Source organism: Chelonia mydas, chromosome 12 (genome assembly GCF_015237465.2).
Source record: "Chelonia mydas isolate rCheMyd1 chromosome 12, rCheMyd1.pri.v2, whole genome shotgun sequence".
Classification (NCBI taxonomy): domain Eukaryota; kingdom Metazoa; phylum Chordata; order Testudines; family Cheloniidae; genus Chelonia; species Chelonia mydas.
In genome coordinates, this window is record NC_051252.2 from 42,243,964 (window position 1) to 42,262,245 (window position 18,282).

General features: G+C 48.2%; 1 protein-coding gene across 4 annotated transcripts in view; it reads left to right on the forward strand.

Moving 5' to 3' along the window:
- The window catches only part of PHLPP2 (PH domain and leucine rich repeat protein phosphatase 2), a 153,550-nt gene that overhangs the window by 64,965 nt on the left and 70,303 nt on the right, over positions 1 to 18,282 (forward strand). For 3 of the 4 annotated variants that reach the window (XM_037877416.2, XM_037877417.2, XM_043526096.1), the window contains 3 exons: positions 7,541 to 7,687; positions 16,903 to 17,133; positions 18,034 to 18,236. In XM_037877416.2, the coding sequence (XP_037733344.1) occupies positions 7,541 to 7,687; positions 16,903 to 17,133; positions 18,034 to 18,236 (581 nt within the window). The remainder of the gene's footprint in view (positions 1 to 7,540; positions 7,688 to 16,902; positions 17,134 to 18,033; positions 18,237 to 18,282) is intronic. The other variant, XM_037877418.2, reaches the window with a different exon arrangement.

Below are 18,282 nucleotides of genomic sequence, written 5' to 3' on the forward strand. Positions count from 1 at the left end.
CCTGGTGGTAGATGCGGTAAATGAGAGAGAAAGGCAGGGTCAGCAGGGGCCTGCCCCTAAATCAAGGGATGCGAAACGCCTGGATCTCTTTGGGAGAAAGGTTTATTCCACGGGTGGCCTTTCCCTTCAGATCGCTAATCAACTCGCGTTCCTTAGCAGATACAATTACAATTCTTGGTCTGCTATTCAGAAGTTCCAGGAGCTTCTTCCATCCGATTCATGCACAGAGCTGGGGGCCATTGCCAAGGAGGGCAGACTAGTGGCCCAGACTTCTCTTCAAGGCTCCCTGGATGACGCAGACACTGGCGTCTGGCATTGCCATGCGACATAACGCCTGGCTCCAATCCTCGGGCCTCCCACCAGAAGTCCAGCAGATGATCCAGGACCTCCTGTTTGACGGTCAAGGCCTATTCGCCGAACAGACCAATTCGAGACTGCATAGCCTGAAAGATTCACGTAATACCATTAAGTCTTTAGGCATGCATACCCTGGCAACTCAGAGAAAGCCGTTCAAGCCACAGCCCACCCAGCAGCAATCCTTCCCTGCTAGACCCAGGCAGGACTTCTCCCGCAGGAGGCGCAGATACTCTTGGCGCAGGCCATCGCGCCCCCGTCCTGGGCAGGGCCATGGAGAATCCAAGCCCCCTCCGGGCCCTAAGCACACCTTTTGAAGACATGCATGAGGACGGATTACCAGTACACAACCCGGCCAGCTATCCTCCCTTTCTGAACCATCTATCCCACTTCTACTGTGCATGGTCCCTTATTACATCGGACGGATGGCTCCTCTGCGCGGTAGAGGCGGAATATTCTATCAGCTTCTGTTCCTTCCCACCCTCCCACCCCCCTTGCCCGTCCCTCTTCAGGGACCCCTCTCACGAGCAACTCCTGATTTAGGAGGTCCAGTTCTTCCTCGTTCTAGGAGCCGTGGAGGAGGTGCCTCAGGAGCTCAGAGGCAAGGTTTCTACTCACATTACTTCCTCGTCCCTAAGGCAAAAGAAGGCCTATGGCCCATTCTGGACCCAGGGAGCTCAACAAGTACATCGTCAAAGTTCCTCATGGTCTCCTTGGGCAAGATCATTCCCTCACTGGATCCTGGAGACTGGTACGCTGTCCTCGATATGAAGGATACCTATTTTCACATCTCCATCGCTCCATCTCACAGATGTTTTCTCTGGTTCGTGGTGATCAAGATGCATTATCAGTTCACAGCCCTCCCATTCGGCCTGTGCACGGCTCCTCGCATCTTCACCAAATGTGTGGTGGTCGTTGCAGCCTTCCTTCGCCGCCATCACGTGCATGTCTACCCGAACCTAGACGACTGGTTCATACGAGGCTGGTCCGGCCAGCACGTAGAATCACAGGTGCAATTGGTCAGAGATACGCTTGGGCATCATTCTCAACGTCAACAAGTCGGTTCTCGCTCCGACCCCAACAATAAAATTTATCGGAGCGGTTCTGGATGCAAATCAAGCAAGAGCGTTTCTCCCAGAGGCCCAGCGTCTAGCCCTTGCACACATAATCGCCGGTCTTTGCAGTTTTCCCACTACCACAGCGAGGTAGTTTCTCAAGCTGCTGGGCCACATGGCATCCTGCACTTACGTGGTGCAGCATGCCAGGTTGCGGCTCAGGCCCCTACAGGTGTGACTGGCATCCGTATATCACCCAGGCCACGACAGCCTGGACATGGTGCTCACCGTTCCGAGGCATACCCTCGATTCCCTGCGTTGGTGTCTGGTGGGCGCTGGAGTTCCATTCCACCCTTCCCAGCCCACTCTGACCCTGGTAGTGGACTCGTCTGCACTGGGTTGGTGAGCGCATCTTGGAAGCCTGATGACTCAGGGTCTATGGCAAGTAGAGGAAACTAGCCCTGCATATCAATATCAAAGAACTCAGGGCTATCCGACTCATGTGCCAAGCGTTTCTGTCTGACTTGCAGGGCCATTGCGTGGCAGTGCTGATGGACAACACCATGGCCATGTTTTATTTAAACAAACAAGGCGGAGCCCAGTCGTCTCCTCTATGTCAGGAAGCCCTTCCACTATGGGAATTCTGTCTAGCCCACTCCATCCTTCTCCAAGCTTCATACCTGTTGGGCGTTCAGAACGTACTGGCAGACAGCTTGAGCAGACACTTCCTTATGCATGAATGGTCAATTCGTCCGGACATTATCCAGTCCATTTTCCGCAGCTGGGAGCTTCCCCGAATCGATCTGTTCGCCACGCGGGCCAACAGGAAGTGCCCAACCGTCTGCTCCTTCTGGGGTCACAGCCCCGGGCTCGATCGCAGATGCCTTCCGGATTCCCTGGTCCAGTCAGTTACTATACGCCTTCCCGCCTTTTCTTCTGGTTCACAAGGTGCTTCTCAAGGTCTTTAGGGACCAGGCGGACGTCATACTGGTGGCCCCAGCTTGGCCTCGCCTGTGCTAGTAACCCACTCTCTTGAGTCTGTCGATCTGGGCCCTGTTGCATCTACCTCTCACTCCCACCTCATCTCACAGAACCACAGTCATCCTTCAGTCTCTCCATCTCATGGTCTGGAGGATCCGTGGATGAACCAGGCTGAGCTCGCCTATTTGGACTTGGTGAGACAGGTGCTCCTGGAAAGCCGCAAACCTTCTACCAGGATTGCATAGGAAGCAAAGTGGAAACGGTTTTCCATTTGGTGTGCTTAACGGCAGGTGCTCCTGCTTCAGGCGTCAATCCTGTGCATCCTGGACTATCTAGTGCACTTGAAAGACCAACATCTGGCATTCGTCTCTCCTAAGGTCCACCTTGTGGCTATCTTGGCATTCCACCCGGGCATTTCTGGGCATTCCGTGTTTGCACACCCCATCGTGGGATGTTTCCTAAAAGGTCTGGAAAAAGTCTATCCCCCGATGAAGCCCACTGTGCTGGCCTGGGACCTTAACTTACTTCTTTCTCCTCTCATGGGTCCTCCTTTCGCACCACTAGCTTCCTGCTCGCTCGTCTGTCTCTCCTGGAAGGTTGCCTTCCTAGTTGCCATTACCTCAGCACAACATGTTTCTGAGCTATGGGCCCTCACGTGTGAGCCACCATATACAATTTTCCATAAGGATAAAGTTCAGCTTAGACCTCATCCAGCTTTCCTACCAAAAGTTGTATCCCGTTTCCATGGCAGCCAGGATATTTTTCTTCCTGTTTTCTACCCAAAACCGCATGCCAATCTTCAGAAGCAGCAGCTGCATTCATTGGATGTCAGAAGGGCGCTCACCTTCTACATAGATCAAACAAAACCATTCCGCAAGACAACCCAGTTGTTCGTCGAATGAAAGATGCGCTGGTTTCTTCCCAGTGGATATCTTCATGGATTACCTCATGTATTTGCTCTTGTTATGAAGTTGCAAATGTCCCTCTGCCTACTGTTATGGCTCACTCCACGAGAGCTCAAGCCTCCTCTGCAGCCTTCCTGGCGCATGTGTCCCTCCAGGAAATCTGCAGGGCTGCCATATGGACTTTGGTGCACACCGTCATGTCGCACTATGCCATCGTCCATCAATCTCATGACGATGCGGCCTTCGGCAGGGCGATTCTTCAGTCTGCAGTACCGACTCCGACCCCACCTCCAGTGTAAGGATTGGGAGTCACCTAACTGGAATTGATATGAGCAAGCACTCGAAGAAGAAAAAACGGTTACTCATCCTTTTTGTAACTGTTGTGCTTTGAGATGTGTTGCTCATATCTATTCCACTTCCCCACCACCTTCTGCCGGCAAGAAGGAGCTGAAAGGGGGTCGGACGAGCAGAGATGTATATAGAGCGCCATATCGGCGCCACTCCAAGGGGCTCCGCAGCCGGCCCGATGGGTAGCTGCTACGGAAAAGTTTCCGACATCGTGCACACGGCACACGCACACCTAACTGGAATAGATATGAGCAATACATCTTGAAGAACAACAGTTACAAAAAGGGTGAGTAACCGTTTTTTTTTCAATTTTGGGCAAATAACCTGGATTCAGCATCAGCCTTCATTCCATCCGTACTGGCGTACCTGCTCCATTTGAAATTATAAGGACTCTCTAGATCATCGTCAAAGTGCACTTGGCAGCTGTTTCTGCACACCACGTGCTAATTGATCATAAGACTGTATTTACCCATGATACAGCTAAGATTTGTGAAGGTACTAATGAATGTTTACCCTCCAGTCAAAGAACCAGCACCAACATGGGACCTCAACCTAGTGTTTATTCAGCTTGTGAAACCTTCCTTTGAACCTTGGAGAAATGTTCCCTATTTCACTTTTCAATTAAGACACCTTTTGTTATAGCAATCACATCTGGTAGAAAAGTAAGTGAAATACAAGCTCTCATGGCTGATTTGTCATTCATGACAGATTTCAGAGTAGCAGCCGTGTTAGTCTGTATTCGCAAAAAGAAAAGGAGTACTTGTGGCACCTTAGAGACTAACCAATTTATTTGAGCATAAGCTTTCGTGAGCTACAGTTCACTTCATTGGATGCATTCAGTGGAAAATACAGTGAGGAGATTTATATACACACAGAACGTGAAAAAATGGGTGTTTATCATGCACACTGTAAGGAGAGTGATCACTTAAGATGAGCTCATTTTTTCCACTGAATACATCCGATGAAGTGAGCTGTAGCTCACGAAAGCTTATGCTCAAATAAATTGGTTAGTCTCTAAGGTGCCACAAGTACTCCTTTTCTTTTTGTCATTCATGGTTTTCCACAAGAATAAAGTGCCCTGGAGCACCCCTGGAAAAAAATTAGTGGGTGCCCACTGGTAGGCAGCTCTCCTTCCCCCACTTCCAGCTCCTCCCATCCATTGGCGGCCCTGCCGTTCAACTTCTCCCCGTCCATCCCAGTGCCTCCCACCTGCCACAATCAGCTGTTTCCTGTCGTGCAGGAAGCTCTGGGAGGAGTGGGAGGAGTGGGGAGGGGGCGGGAAGAGGCAGAGTGGGAGTGGGGACTTGGGAGAAGGGGTGAGAGTGGGGGCGGGAAGAAGTGGGATGGGGTTGGGGATTTGGGGGAAGGGGGCAGGTGGGAGTGGGACCTGGGGCGGAGCAGGGGCTTGAGCAACACCTGGGCCCAGAGGAAGCCGGCGCCTATCGTCCCCATCCTAAATTTCTTCCCAAAGTAGTAATACCATTCCATCACAACGAGGAACAGGAGGGACATGAGAGCACTCCAATGAGTACTTCTGTGAAACATTCTGCCATCAGAGTGGCACCAGCTGTGCACCCTATGAATGTGAAAATGTAGAGTCCATCTTAAAAGAACTCCAGTTACAGCGAAAAACCTTAATTTAGCAATTCACTTTTCCAAGTGTGGAATGTGGCCTCAGAGACACTGCCTCCGGGCTTTCCCCTTTACAGCCCTGGTTATGTCTTTTGAGGTTTCTTTTGATGTGCCTGGTTTACACCAAACACCTCTTTCTGTTGGCCTTTCACCAAATTCATTCAAGGCCCTAGTTAATCTGGTGGCTAAACAGTTTCATTTCCTGCTTTCCTGTCCCACCTTTGTTGCTTACCACCCCCAAATGGTACGTTGGAGGTAGACTTACTGAAATGAGGATTTTCAACCCAAATTTGAAATCCTCCACCCCATCCTTCAGATGACACACACTGTTGTTGGAAGAAATTATTTTAAATTGCTAATTAATCTGTTCTAATGTTTATAGTCCCTAATCCAAGGTGTTTATCTAGCAGACAAATAATTTTCTGCTTTGCTTCTGAGTTTAAAGAGATGGGAGTGTATGTAACTCTTAGTCTGTCTTCACTCGAAACACTGCAGCTGCACTGCTGCAGCACTTAAGTGTAGACACTCACTGAGGCAAAGGGAGGGGTTCTCCTGTTGCTGTAGTAAATCTTCCTCCAACAGGCAGTAGCCAGTTCGACCAAAGAATTCTTCCATTGACCTAGGGCTGTCTATCTGGGTTTAGGTCATCTTAACTACCTAGCTGTGCCTTTTCCCACACTCCTGAGCAACATAGCTGGGTTGACCTAACTTTAGACTTCTCTTGTCTTACCCAATATAGAGCAGAAGTAATGTTATGAATAAGGCTATGATTTAGTCACAGAGGTTGCGGAAGTCACGGAATCTGTGACTTCCAGCGACCTCTGTGACTTCAGCCTGCAGTGGTCGGAAGCTGCAGGTTCCCCTGCCACCCGTGGGGGCAGGGATCTGCGAAGTACCCTGCTGCCTCTGGCAGCTCCTGGAGCTCCAAGCCGATGCAGACGGGGGGTACCCCCAAGCTCACGGCGGCGGAAGCCCCAAGCTCCTGGCCACTGCAGGTGGTAGGGGCCCCCAGAGCTGCCAGTGGCGGAGGAACCCCTGACCCTCCGGCTGCTGCAGGCAGTGGGAAACCCCGCAGCTCCCAAGCGGCGAGGGCCCCCGGAGCTGCCAGTGGTGAGGGAACCCCTGAGCTCCTGGCTGCTGTGAGCAGCGGGGAGTCCCGCAGCTCCCAGCTGCTGCAGGGGAACCCCTGAGCTCCCCGCTGCCCTGGGCCTCTGGAGCCTCCTAGGGCCTCCTAGCCCCTGTGCAGCTGCCCCACTTCAGGCAGTGTGGGGACCTGCAGATCCCCATTTTGTCAGGGATATTTTTAGTAAAAGTCACGGACAGGTCACGGTTTCCGTGAATTTTTGTTTTTTGCGTGTGACCTTTTACTTTTATTAAAAATGTCCATGACAAAATCTTAGCCTTAGGGAGGGTCGGCTCTAGGCACCAGCAAAACAAGCAGGTGCTTGGGGCGGCATTCCGGTGCCTGCTATGCTGCCCCTAGAAATGTGCCCCCGCCGCCCCAGCTTGCCTCCACTCCGCCTCCGCCTGCTCCCCTGAGCGCGCCGCTGCCGCTCCGCTTCTCCCCCTCCCTGCCTGGCTTGCCGCGCACCTGTTTTGTGTGGCAAGCCTGGGAGGGAGGGAGGAGAAGCCGAGTGGCGGCGCGCTCGGGGGAGGCAGCGGTGGGGGAGCGGAGGCGAGCTGGGGTAGGGAGCGGTTCCTCTACTCCCGCCCCGTTACGTCCTGTGCTCCCCCACCCACCCTCACTCACCTACACTCTGCCTGCTCCCCTGAATGCACTGCCTCTCCGTCGCCTGAGACGGAGGTGGGAGAAGCGGAGCAGCGGCGTGTTCAGGGGAGCAGGCAGAGCGGAGGTTAGCTAGGGTGAGAGGTGGGGGGGAGCCGCAGGAAGCAATGCAGGGGGAGGAATGCGGCACGCCCGGGGGAGGAGGCGGGGCCGGGGATTTGGGGAAGGGGTTGGGAAGGGGCGGATTTGGGGCGGAGCCGGGGACAGGGAGGGCATGAAAAAAAAGCGGGGGCAGCCAAAAATTTTTTTCCTTTGGGCAGCAAAAATCCTAGAGCCGGTCCGGGCCTTAGGTATATATTATTGATGGATTATAGTCTGTTTGGTGCAGGAAATGCCATGCTATAACTGGTTTGAGAAGAGGGGGTACCATATTTATGAAAGAACTTGGACTACTTCAGACAACCTTTGTGCTTGTCCTTGTACGTGTATTTGTCACTAACCACTGTGCTTTATGAATAATTTGTACACTTGACATTTAGGTTCTCTCAGCTGAAGGGCCTGAACCTGTCCCATAATATGCTGGGGGAGCTTCCTATATTGCTGTGTGAGATCTCCACTCTGACTGAACTCAACATTTCCTGTAATGGGCTTCATCACCTGCCAAGCCAGATTGGCAACCTGTTCAAGTGAGTTATGTGACTTTTGTCTTGGCCCTTAAACACCTTTCATCTGTGGTTATAGACTTGCCCTATGTCTTGGTTTGAGTGCAGACAGAGTAAAGGCATCACTGGTGAGACAGGTCCTCTTGCTCTGTGACCCTTACTGAGAACCCAAGAGTGGCTTTCACAATATGACCCAAGGAGCCCTTAATGCCAACTGACCAATGTGTTACAGGAGTGTCCTGATTCTGGTACGTACATTCTGGTGCACCAAAAAATGTTATGTGAAGGCTTACATGAAAGCCAGGATCACACTGGTTATTAATATAGTTGTGAAATGCATGTGCAGATACTGTGTAAGGAGTTGTGTATATATGCACTGAAAATATATTCTTAGAGTCTGTATTAAGGAGTGAATCACTAGCAGGAGTGATAAAAAGGTTTTCTGTCAGACAAGAGTAAATTAAGCGTTATAAATGGATGCCCATTTACATGCAAAGTTATCAAAGAGACGTGAAGTCAGCAGGGAAGGAGCACACAGGAAAAACAAGTTACAGGTGGTTATACAGTCTCTGAATACAGGCAATGAACTATGGGGAGTATAGGTAGAAGGTAAAGAATACACCCTCTTATTCTGGACCCAGGAAGTAAACAAGCAGTGCGTTTACATTCATGAAAATGGCATCTCACCCAACAGTGGTTGAAAATGCTGCAGATAACTTTGGTGGTGAGGTAAACTTTAGACAGAAAGCTAGCTTGTTAGTTAAGTTTAGTTTCTAGAAAGCCTTTTGTTGTTTTGTTGTATATGTAACTCTTTGCTTCCACTTACTCACTATCGCTTGAATTTTTGATGATAAACTTCTTATTGTTTTCCACTATAAATATGGCCGGGTCTACATTACAGAGTTAGGTCAATATAAGGCAGCTTACATCGACCTAACCTTTTAAGTGTCTACACTACAGTGTTGCTCCTGACCATGTAAGTCCCTCACTACAACGACTTAATTACTCTACCTACACAAGAGTTGCAGCACTGAGGTCGACATAGTTAGAGTGACGCAATGTTTGTGTAGACACTGTGTTACTTACATCGCCTGTCAACTTGGCACCAAGCTCCCAGCTGGGAGCCTGGTCTCTCAGCCTGGCACTGGGAGCCTGGCCTCTCAGCCCCCCACACTGTCCCCCATAAGTTGGGGCAAGCGCTTCTGGTGAGCATGTACACCAGCGACAGAAGGAGGGTAGTGTGAACATGAAAAATAGCAGTAATTACTGCAGAGGCTGTACGTCGACCTAACATTGGTAGACTTAGTTGTCATCATCAGAAGAAAGCTCTGCACTGACCAGGATACACCAACTCAAAGCAGCACCAAATCCTGCCATAACAAGAGATGCAAAACCTGTAGGCGTATCTCCACTGCTATGATGATCAACACAATACACCTTTCAAGATACATGGGTCCTGCACTTGCCTATCACAATGTGTGGTGTACCTTATCCAGTGCATTAAATACCCCATTAACAAGTGTGTGGGTGAAATGAGACAATCACTATGCTCTCACATGAACTCACAGAAAGATGCTGAAAGACAAAAACACCAGATCACCTGTGGGTGAACTGTTTTCACAAAGCAGTCACTTCGTATCTGACCTGTCAGTCCTCATTCTTAAAGGAAACCTTCAGAGTAAATGTGACAGTGCTGGGCAACAGTAGCTGTACCAACAGTCTGATAACTGGATCACCAATTAAATCACCCTGGAGTAAACCTGAGGGGCAAAACTGTGTCCAGTTGAGCGATTGGGGATGGACTGGAGAGAGCTACAAGGCTAATTAACCCCAAAAGTAGAAAAGGTACAGAAAGGAAGTGCCAAGTGGGGGGGAAGAGACTGAGAAGCTTAGAACATAAGAACAGCAATACTGGGTCAGACCTATGGTCCATCTTGCCCAGTATTCTATCTTCCAACAGTGGTAAACGTGCTTCAGAGAGAGTGAACAGAACAGGTAATCATCAAGTGATCCAGCCCCTGTCGCCCATTCCCAGCTTCTGGCAAACAGGTTAGGGACACTTCAGAACATGTTTGGCATCCCTGCCCATCCTGGCTAATAGCCATTGATGGACCTAGGCTCCATTAACTTATCTAGTTCTTTTTTTAACCCTATTATAGTCTTGGCCATCACAACATCCCCGACACTTGAGTTCTACAGGTTGACTGTTGTGTGAAGAAATATACTTCCTTTTGTTTGTTTTAGACCTGCTGCCTATTAATTACATTTGGTGACCCCTTGTTCTTGTGTTAAGAGAAGGAGTAAATAACACTTCCTTATTTACTTTCTCCACACCAGTCATGATTTTATAGACCTCTATCATATCCCCCCTTAGTTGTTTCTTTTCCAAACCAAAAAGTTCCAGTCTTATTAATTTTCCTCATATGAAAGCTGTTCCACCCTTTTCTGTACCTTTTCCAATTCCAGTATATCTTTTTTGGGAGGGGGTGACCAGATCTGAACACAATATTCATGATGTGGGCGTACCATGGATTTTTATAGAGGCAATATGATATTTTCTGTCTTATTATCTATCCCTTTTTAAATGATTCCCAACATTCTGTTAGGTTTTTTGATTGCCACTGCAAGTTGAGTGGATGTTTTCAGATTAACTATCCACAGTGATTCCATGATCTCTCTCTCTTGAGTGGTAATAGCTAATTCAGCCCTCATCATTTTATGTGCATAGCTGGGCCTATGTTTTCTAGTGTGCATTACTTTGCATTTATGAACATTGAATTTCATCTGCCATTTTGTTGCCCAATCACCCAATTTAATGAGATCCCTTTGCAACTTTTCACAGACTGCTTTGGACTTAACTATCTTGAGTAGTTTTATATCACCTGCAAATTTTGCAAATTCGTCACTTTTTACCCCTTTTCCCAAATCATTTATGAATATGTTGAACAGTACTGGTCCCAGTGCAGACCCATAGGGGACACCACTATTTACCTGTCTCCATTCTGAAAACTGACCGTTTATTCCTACCCTTTGTTTCTTATCTTTTAACCAGTTATTGATCCATGAGAGCACCTTCCCTCTTATCCCATGACAGCTTACTTTGTTTAAGAGTCTTTGGTGAGGGACCTTGTCAAAGGCTTTCTGAAAATCTAAGTATGCTATATCCGCTGGATTACCCTTGTGCTTGTGCTCGTTGACCCCTTCAAAGAATTATAGATTGCGGGGGCATGATTTCACTTTACAGAAACCATGTTGACTCTTCCCCAACAAATTTCGTTCATCTATGTTTCTGAAAATTCTGTTCTTTACTATAGTTTCAACCAATTTGTCTGGTACTGAAGTTAGGTTTACCTGCTTGTAATTGCTTGGATTGCCTCTGGAGCCTTTTTTAAAAATTGGTTTCACATTAGTTATCCTCCAGTCTTCTGGTACAGAAGCTGATTTAAATGATAGGTTACATACTACAGTTATTAATTCTGCAATTTCAGATTTGAGTTCCTTCAGAATTCTTGGGTGAATACCATCTGATCCTGGTAACTTATTACTGTTTCGTTTACCAATTTGTTCCAAAACCTCCTCTAATGACACCTCAGTTTGGGACAGTTCCTCAGATTTGTCACCTAAAAAGAATGGCTCAGGTTTGGGACTCTCCCTCACATCCTCAGCTGTGAAGACTGATGCAAATAATTCATTTAGTTTCTCCGCAATGGACTTATTTTCCTTGAGTGCTTCTTTAGCATCTTGATTGTCCAGTGGCCCCACTGGTTCTTTAGCAGGCTTCCTGCTTCTGATGTGCTTAAAAAAAATTGCTGTTATTTTTTGAGTCTTTGACTAGCTCAGGGGTGGCCAACCTGTGGCTCCGGAGCCACATGTGGCTTTTCAGAAGTTAATATGCGGCTCCTTGTACAGGCACCGACTCCGGGGCTGGAGCTACAGGCGCCAACTTTCCAGTATGCTGGGGGTTTTCACTGCTCAGCCCCTGACTCTGCCACAGGCCCTGCCCGCTCCCCTGAGCCTGCAGTGCCCTCCCTCCTTCCCCTCCGAGCCTCCTGCACGCCACAAAACAGCTGATTGGTAGGGAGGGGGAGGCACTGATTGGCGGGGCTGCTATTGGGTGGGAGGTGCTGGGAGCGGGGTGGGGGAGCTGATGGGGGGCTGCAGACATATTACTGTGGCTCTTTGGCAATGTACACTGTTAAATTCTGGCTCCTTCTCTGGCTCAGGTTGGCCACCCCTAGCTGTTCTTCCAATATCTTTTTTTGGCCTTCCTAATTATATTTTTACACTTCACTTGCCAGAGTCTATATGCCTTTCTATTTTCCTCAATAAGATTTAACTTCCACTTTTTAAAGGATGTCTTTTTTGTCTCTGACTGCTTCCTTTACTTTGTTTTTTAGCCACGGTGACATTTTTTGGTCCTCTTATTATATTTTTTAAATTGAGGTATACATTTAAATTGAGCCTCTGTTATGGTGTCTTTAAAAAGTTTCCATGCAGCTTGCAGGGATTTCACTTTTGAACAGTCAGAGCCAGGAGAGATTTCTCAGTGGGACGATACCTAAGGAGTATATGCTATTGGAAATACAGAGCTGCACAAGTTTGTAAGGGTGGAGGAGAGAACACTGTAAATAAATTGCACAAAGGGTGTTTGGCCAGAAGTAGGTCTTTGAGTGGTGTGTGGCTAGAAAAGAGGCAGGAGTGGGGTGATGCCCTGTCACAATCACTTCCAAAGCCAAGCCTGGGAGCTTACATTCATAACTTTACTAGACCCTAACAATCATGGTCTTAATAAAGACACTAGATTTATGGCTTATTACAACAATCTGTAACTCACTATGTCCTGTGACTGTGGAGGTGTTAACTTGCCACTTCACCTGGAAAGGGCTTTTACAATATGCGGTAACTACTTATGCTAAATACTCTGTGCCACCTGATATTTATCTGTGACACTCTGGCTATGATTGCACTACAAAGTTAAGTTGACTTAAATTAGGTAGGCGATCATCCATTGCTGTAATTAAACCACTTTTGCATGTCCACCGAACACTCATTGTGTTGGAGGAGTGGATCCACAGTTGGTGCTCTTGCATCGACAGAGAGAGTAGTGCACAGTGGTAGCTATCCCACTGTGGAGCACCCCACCATCTGCCACTGGGTGCTCTGGGAAGGGATCACAGTGAATCATGGGGGAGGGCTCAGCATCCCATGATGCAGTTTTCTTCATCCCATCATTCCATGGGCTTCTTACTATGTTTTGCGCCGCTTTTCAACAGCTCCTGTAAACTGTGCACCTGCCATTTCTGTCTGAAAGTGTGGACCCTGCACTGCTCTCCAGTCTTGTGATGAGCATTACAAACACAACGCAGCTGATCCTGCAGTATTTCATGAGCTGCAAATCTGATGACACTGTGATGTCTGCCCTGCTGCATGCCATGGAAAGAAACAATTCAAGATTGCTGTTGGTATTCATGGGGCAGCTGCACACCGTGGACCATTGATATTGGTCTTGGGAAACAAGCACTTAGCGGTGGGATCGCATTGTGATGCAGGTACGGGATGATGAGTAATGGCTGCAGACCTTTCAGATGCTCAAAGCCACTTTCCTGGAACTGTGTGCGGAGCTTGCCCCTGCCCTCCAGTGCAAGGATACCAAAATGAGAGCAGCCCTCACAGCAGAAAAGTGAGTGGCAATTGCTGTGTGGAAGCTGGGAACTCCAGACTGCTACTGATCAGTTTTGAAGCAGTTTGGAGGTGGAAAGTCCATTGTGGGGGTTGCAGTAATGCAAGTGTGCAGGGCCATTAGTTGCCTCCTATTACAAAGGACTGTGACTCTGGGCAATGTGTGGGAAATAGTGGATGGCTTTGGGGCAATAGATGGCATGCATATCCCCATTTTGGCCCCAGACTACTTTGCGATGGAATACATCAACAGAAAGGGCTACTTTTCTAGGGTATTGCAAGCGCTGGTGGATCACCAGGTTGTTTCACCAACATCAGCGCAGGGTGGTCAGGGAAGGTGCATGATGCATGCATCTTCAGGAACACTGGCCTGCACAGAAAGCTGTAAGCAGGGACTTTCTTTCCAGACCAGAAGATTGTAACTGGGGAAGTGGAAATGCCAATTGTGATCTGGGAGACCTAGCCTACCTCTTGTTCCCGGAGCTCATGAAGCCTTACACCGGAAATCTTGACTGTAGCAAGGAGCGCTTCAACAACAGACTCAGCAGATGCAGAATGACCATTGAACGTGCCTTTGGCAGATTAAAGGGTTCCTGACACTATTGGCAGGTTAGACCTCAGTGAGGAAAATATTCCCATGGTCATAGCAGCCTGCTGTGCTCTGCATAACACTTGTGAAACAAGGGGGAAAAGTTTCCGTAGGGGGTGGAGGCTTGAGATGGATTGGCTGGAAGCTGCTTTTGAGCAGCCACATACCAGGGCTGTTAGAGGGGCTCAACAGGGAGCTGTTCAAATCAAGAATGCTTTGAAGGAGAATTTTGACAATGTGCCCCAGTAATATGACTTTCTCTAATGAATTGAGCCAGGCATTGCTTTCTTGCACTGTAATGTGAGCCTTATAATGATTGCTGTGTGTGCATTAATTTTACTTTGCAAATGCAGTGATTGCTATTATGTATTAATTTCAGCAGCAACCACCATGTGCAGTAGACCAATAAAGATTCATTTTCTTTCTATATGTACACTTTTATTTAACAGCTATACAAATATTTCTATTACGTACAAGAGACATGACAATGAAGAGCACTTTTTACAATGATGCTTTCACAGCTGGGTGTATGTCCAGCTGTCACTGTGAAACATGTTCCTGGGTGGAGTGCATTGACTACTGCGACGGACCAGGAACACACGAAGAATGGGGTGTGGGGGGAGTTTGGGGAAGGCATAAAAGGCGTTTCTGTTTGGGTTGCAGGGGGAGACAAGCATGGATGTGTTCCGCCTGCAGCACAATCAAGGACCTCAGCAAGTCCAGTTGGCCCTCAAGCAGCTGTATCATCCACTCCAGCCCGTTTCCTCTCCTGGCTATCCATTCTCAATTTTTCATTGATAGCCTCTCTCAATGCTCTCCGCTTGGTATCAGCAGCATCAGACGATTGCAGCACCTCCCTGAACATGTCTTCCTTACTCCTCCTGTTCATGTCCTTATCAGACAGTGCCGTTCAGCTGGTGTGCAGGAGTAGACCCTCAAGGCTGCATCTGAAAAAGCTAAAGAAACAATAAACAGAGGCACTTTTATGAGTGCACTCACAGCCTTGTTTCCTTTCAAGTTATACCACTTTCTCACTTTCCTATAGCAGGCACACAGCACAGCGAGAGCCCTAACCATGGTGGGTTTGGCACAGGGGGAAAGAGGCAAGATGGGACAAAGGGTGGGTGGGTTTCAGAGTGAGGTGACTACAAATGCCTAGGGACACTATTCTGATTACTGGCACCGTTTTCCAAAGGCAGGGGTGATAGAAGCTGATATCTCGCTCCTCAGGGTGACCAGGGATGCAAGGGTGCAGCTCCTGCATGGGTGCAGCTGCAGGCTGAGTCTGTATGCTGCTCACCTGTGTGCTGCTTTGGCGCCTGTAGAAGTAATTGCCGATTAGCACAGCAAAGTTATTGCGGGGGAAGAAATAAAGTAGCCCTCTCAAGGAACCTTTGGCAGAGGATTGCAGAATACCCCCATGAAAGTTTCCTAGAGATCAGTATGGAGAATTCCTGGCACATCCCAGTGTGCATCAACAAACTTTTCTGTCAGGTCCCCTCTGTCTAGGTTCACAGGGAAATGAGAAGCAGATGCAAAAAGTGCTACTGTTGGTTATTTCTATTCCTCTTCTATCCTTTGGGAAAAAAAATTTAGCTCTACCTCATTTCTCCCTACAGTATCAAAGTACAATGAGTATTTACTGGAGCTCCCCTCTTCCGCATGAGGCATGCCAGAGTGCTGGGGCTGCCTAGACCCCTCTGGAGTTAAAAAGAGGTCCTGGCTTGCCACGCCCTCAGACATCTCTGTTGCTTGTCCCCCATCCTCCTCCAACTCCACTTCCTTGTCTACCACTTCATCCTCAGGATTCACTCTGCTGCTTCCAGCTTCCCCAAAGTATCCACAAGGGTCTTGATGGTGGAGGTGGGGTTGCTGAGCATGGCATGCAGCTCCTTGTAGAAGTGGCATGTCTTTGGCAACGCACCAGATTGGTGATTGGCCTCACTTGCCTTCTGGTACACCCTGCCTCAGCTCCTTGATCTTTGCACAGCACTGCTGCGTGTCCTTCTCGTACCCCTTAAGCTCCATGCCACAAGTAATTTGCCCATATGTATCAAAATTCCTGTGGCTGGAGCAGAGCTGCAACTGCACAGCCTCCTCTCCCCACAGATCCGACAACTCCAGTGTACTCAGGCGGGAGCGTGTTTGCTGCAGGTGCCCACCATTTTCAGCTGGGACGATGCTATGTGAGCTGTCTACACTGAGCAAACAGGAAGAGGAATTTCAAAAGTTCTGGGGCTTTAAGTGGGGAGGCACGCATGCTTATGTACCTGGCTGCAGAGCAGCGGAGTTCAAACCAGAGCGGTCATGGTGGGCATTGTGGGATACTACCTGTAGGCCACTTAGGGTGACATAAGCAACGCAGTGTTTACACTGACTTCATTGCAAAAAGCTCTATGCTTCTTGTCCAGGTGCTTTTATTATGTCGGCATAGCAGGAGAGTTAAATTGGCAGGAGGAGCATTGCAGTGTCTACACCTCCACTGTTTTGTCGACGAAAGCTGACTTTTGTTGACAAAACTGTTTAGTGTAGACATGGCTTCTGAGAACCTTTCCCAGAGCTGAAGAAGAGCTCTGTGTAAGCTCTTAAAGCTTATCTCTTTCACCAGCAGAAGTTGGTCCAGTAATGTTACCCATCTTGCCTGTCAAATAAATACTCTACAGTTACAAAGTAATTACGCTTTGTTTATGCTAACTTCCACTGATTCCTATAACTAGAAGCTTAACTACACAAGTGAAATATTAACCCGGAGCTTTTATATTTTACACATCCAATTTTAGAACTCAAGCATATTAGCTGAATAATAAATAATCATGTAATAACCTTACAACTCTAGAAACAAGTCACAGTTAGCTACTGGAAATAATAATCAAGCTGTAATTAGCCAGTGTATAAATTCACTGACAATGTTAAACAGGTGACTCAATTCTGCATCCCTGAATGTTTCTCTTTTTCCCTTTGCCTGCCACAGTCTCCAGACCTTATGTCTTGATGGGAATTTCCTCACATCTTTGCCAGAAGAGTTGGGAAACCTGCAGCAGCTCTGCTCCCTCGGGCTTTCCTTCAACAACTTCAGTGAGGTGCCAGTGGTCTGTGAGAAACTCACTGCCTTGGACAAGCTGGCCATGGCAGGGAACCAGCTGGAAACCCTGAACCTTGGGATGCTGAACAGGATGAGCCACATCAGATATGTGGATCTTAGGTAAGTGGACTCTAGCTGCTTGAACATACCATCAGCCAGAGTGCTCCTCAACCCCACTTCCAGCAAAGGAAGCTGTATAAATGCTCTAGCATGTCTTAGGAGACATCCTGGGTGGTTGTGTTCTTACTGGTATTTTCAGAGCTTGGGAAATTCCACTTTGGAGGGTATTTAAGAGAAAGGCAGGCTAACTGTTCTGTGGCTGAGGTCACTGAGCACTGACCAGTCCTCTGGTGTTCAGCGCTGCTGCTCTGCTACTCCTTAGTAGGGAACTCACCGGCTCTCCTGGCTTTGACTCACTTGCTTCTCTGGAGATGAGACAGTTACTGATTTCTAGCCTGTAAATTCCTGCAGCAATGGTCTGCTTCATCCTTAGAAGACATAGTGAGACTTCTGATCATAAAAGACATAAAAATCTAAGAGACATAAAAATCTTATAGCTGAATTAACATGTATGGCAAGTGCCTTCCCAGGTTCCTGTGTGACCACACACAATACAGCTCTCTGTCCCAGAACCAGGCCTTCCGTCTGCTAGCCTCTGGAAGCTGCCCTCAGCATCTCCTGACTGTTAAAGGTGTTCAGAAACTGAGTAGAGCCAATAATATTTAATGCAACAATGAATAGTGGGTGAACAGACATAGGGACTGCTTCTGTCTGTACCCCTCCCAGAAAATCCCCCTTCACCAGAACCCTTCCTCTACCTCACTCACCCCCCCAGTCCTCTATCCTGGGTTTGGTCTCCAGACTCCCCCACATCCCTCCTTTTGGTGCAGTCTCCAGCCTGTCTGTTTCCCACTTCTCCCTCCTGCCATCATTTCACTCTGTCCCCACCTCCCCCCAAAAATAGAAAACCTTTCAGTGTTCTTTTCTCTGATCCTTTATCTCTTATCTCTGAGTGTTTAGGCTGAACCACCTGTGGAGATTATCTGTTGACAGCCTGGAGGGGAACAAATCTGTGACCCACATGGATTTGCGAGACAATCAGCTGACTGACCTGGATCTGAGCTTCCTTGGCAGTCTGGAGCAGCTGCACTGTGAGCGGAATCAACTGAGGGAACTGACTCTGAGTGGCTTCTCCCTTCGGGCACTCTATGCCAACACCAACTGTATGTCCATTTTATCTCCTTCACCTGCCTGCTCCCTCCCCAGAGC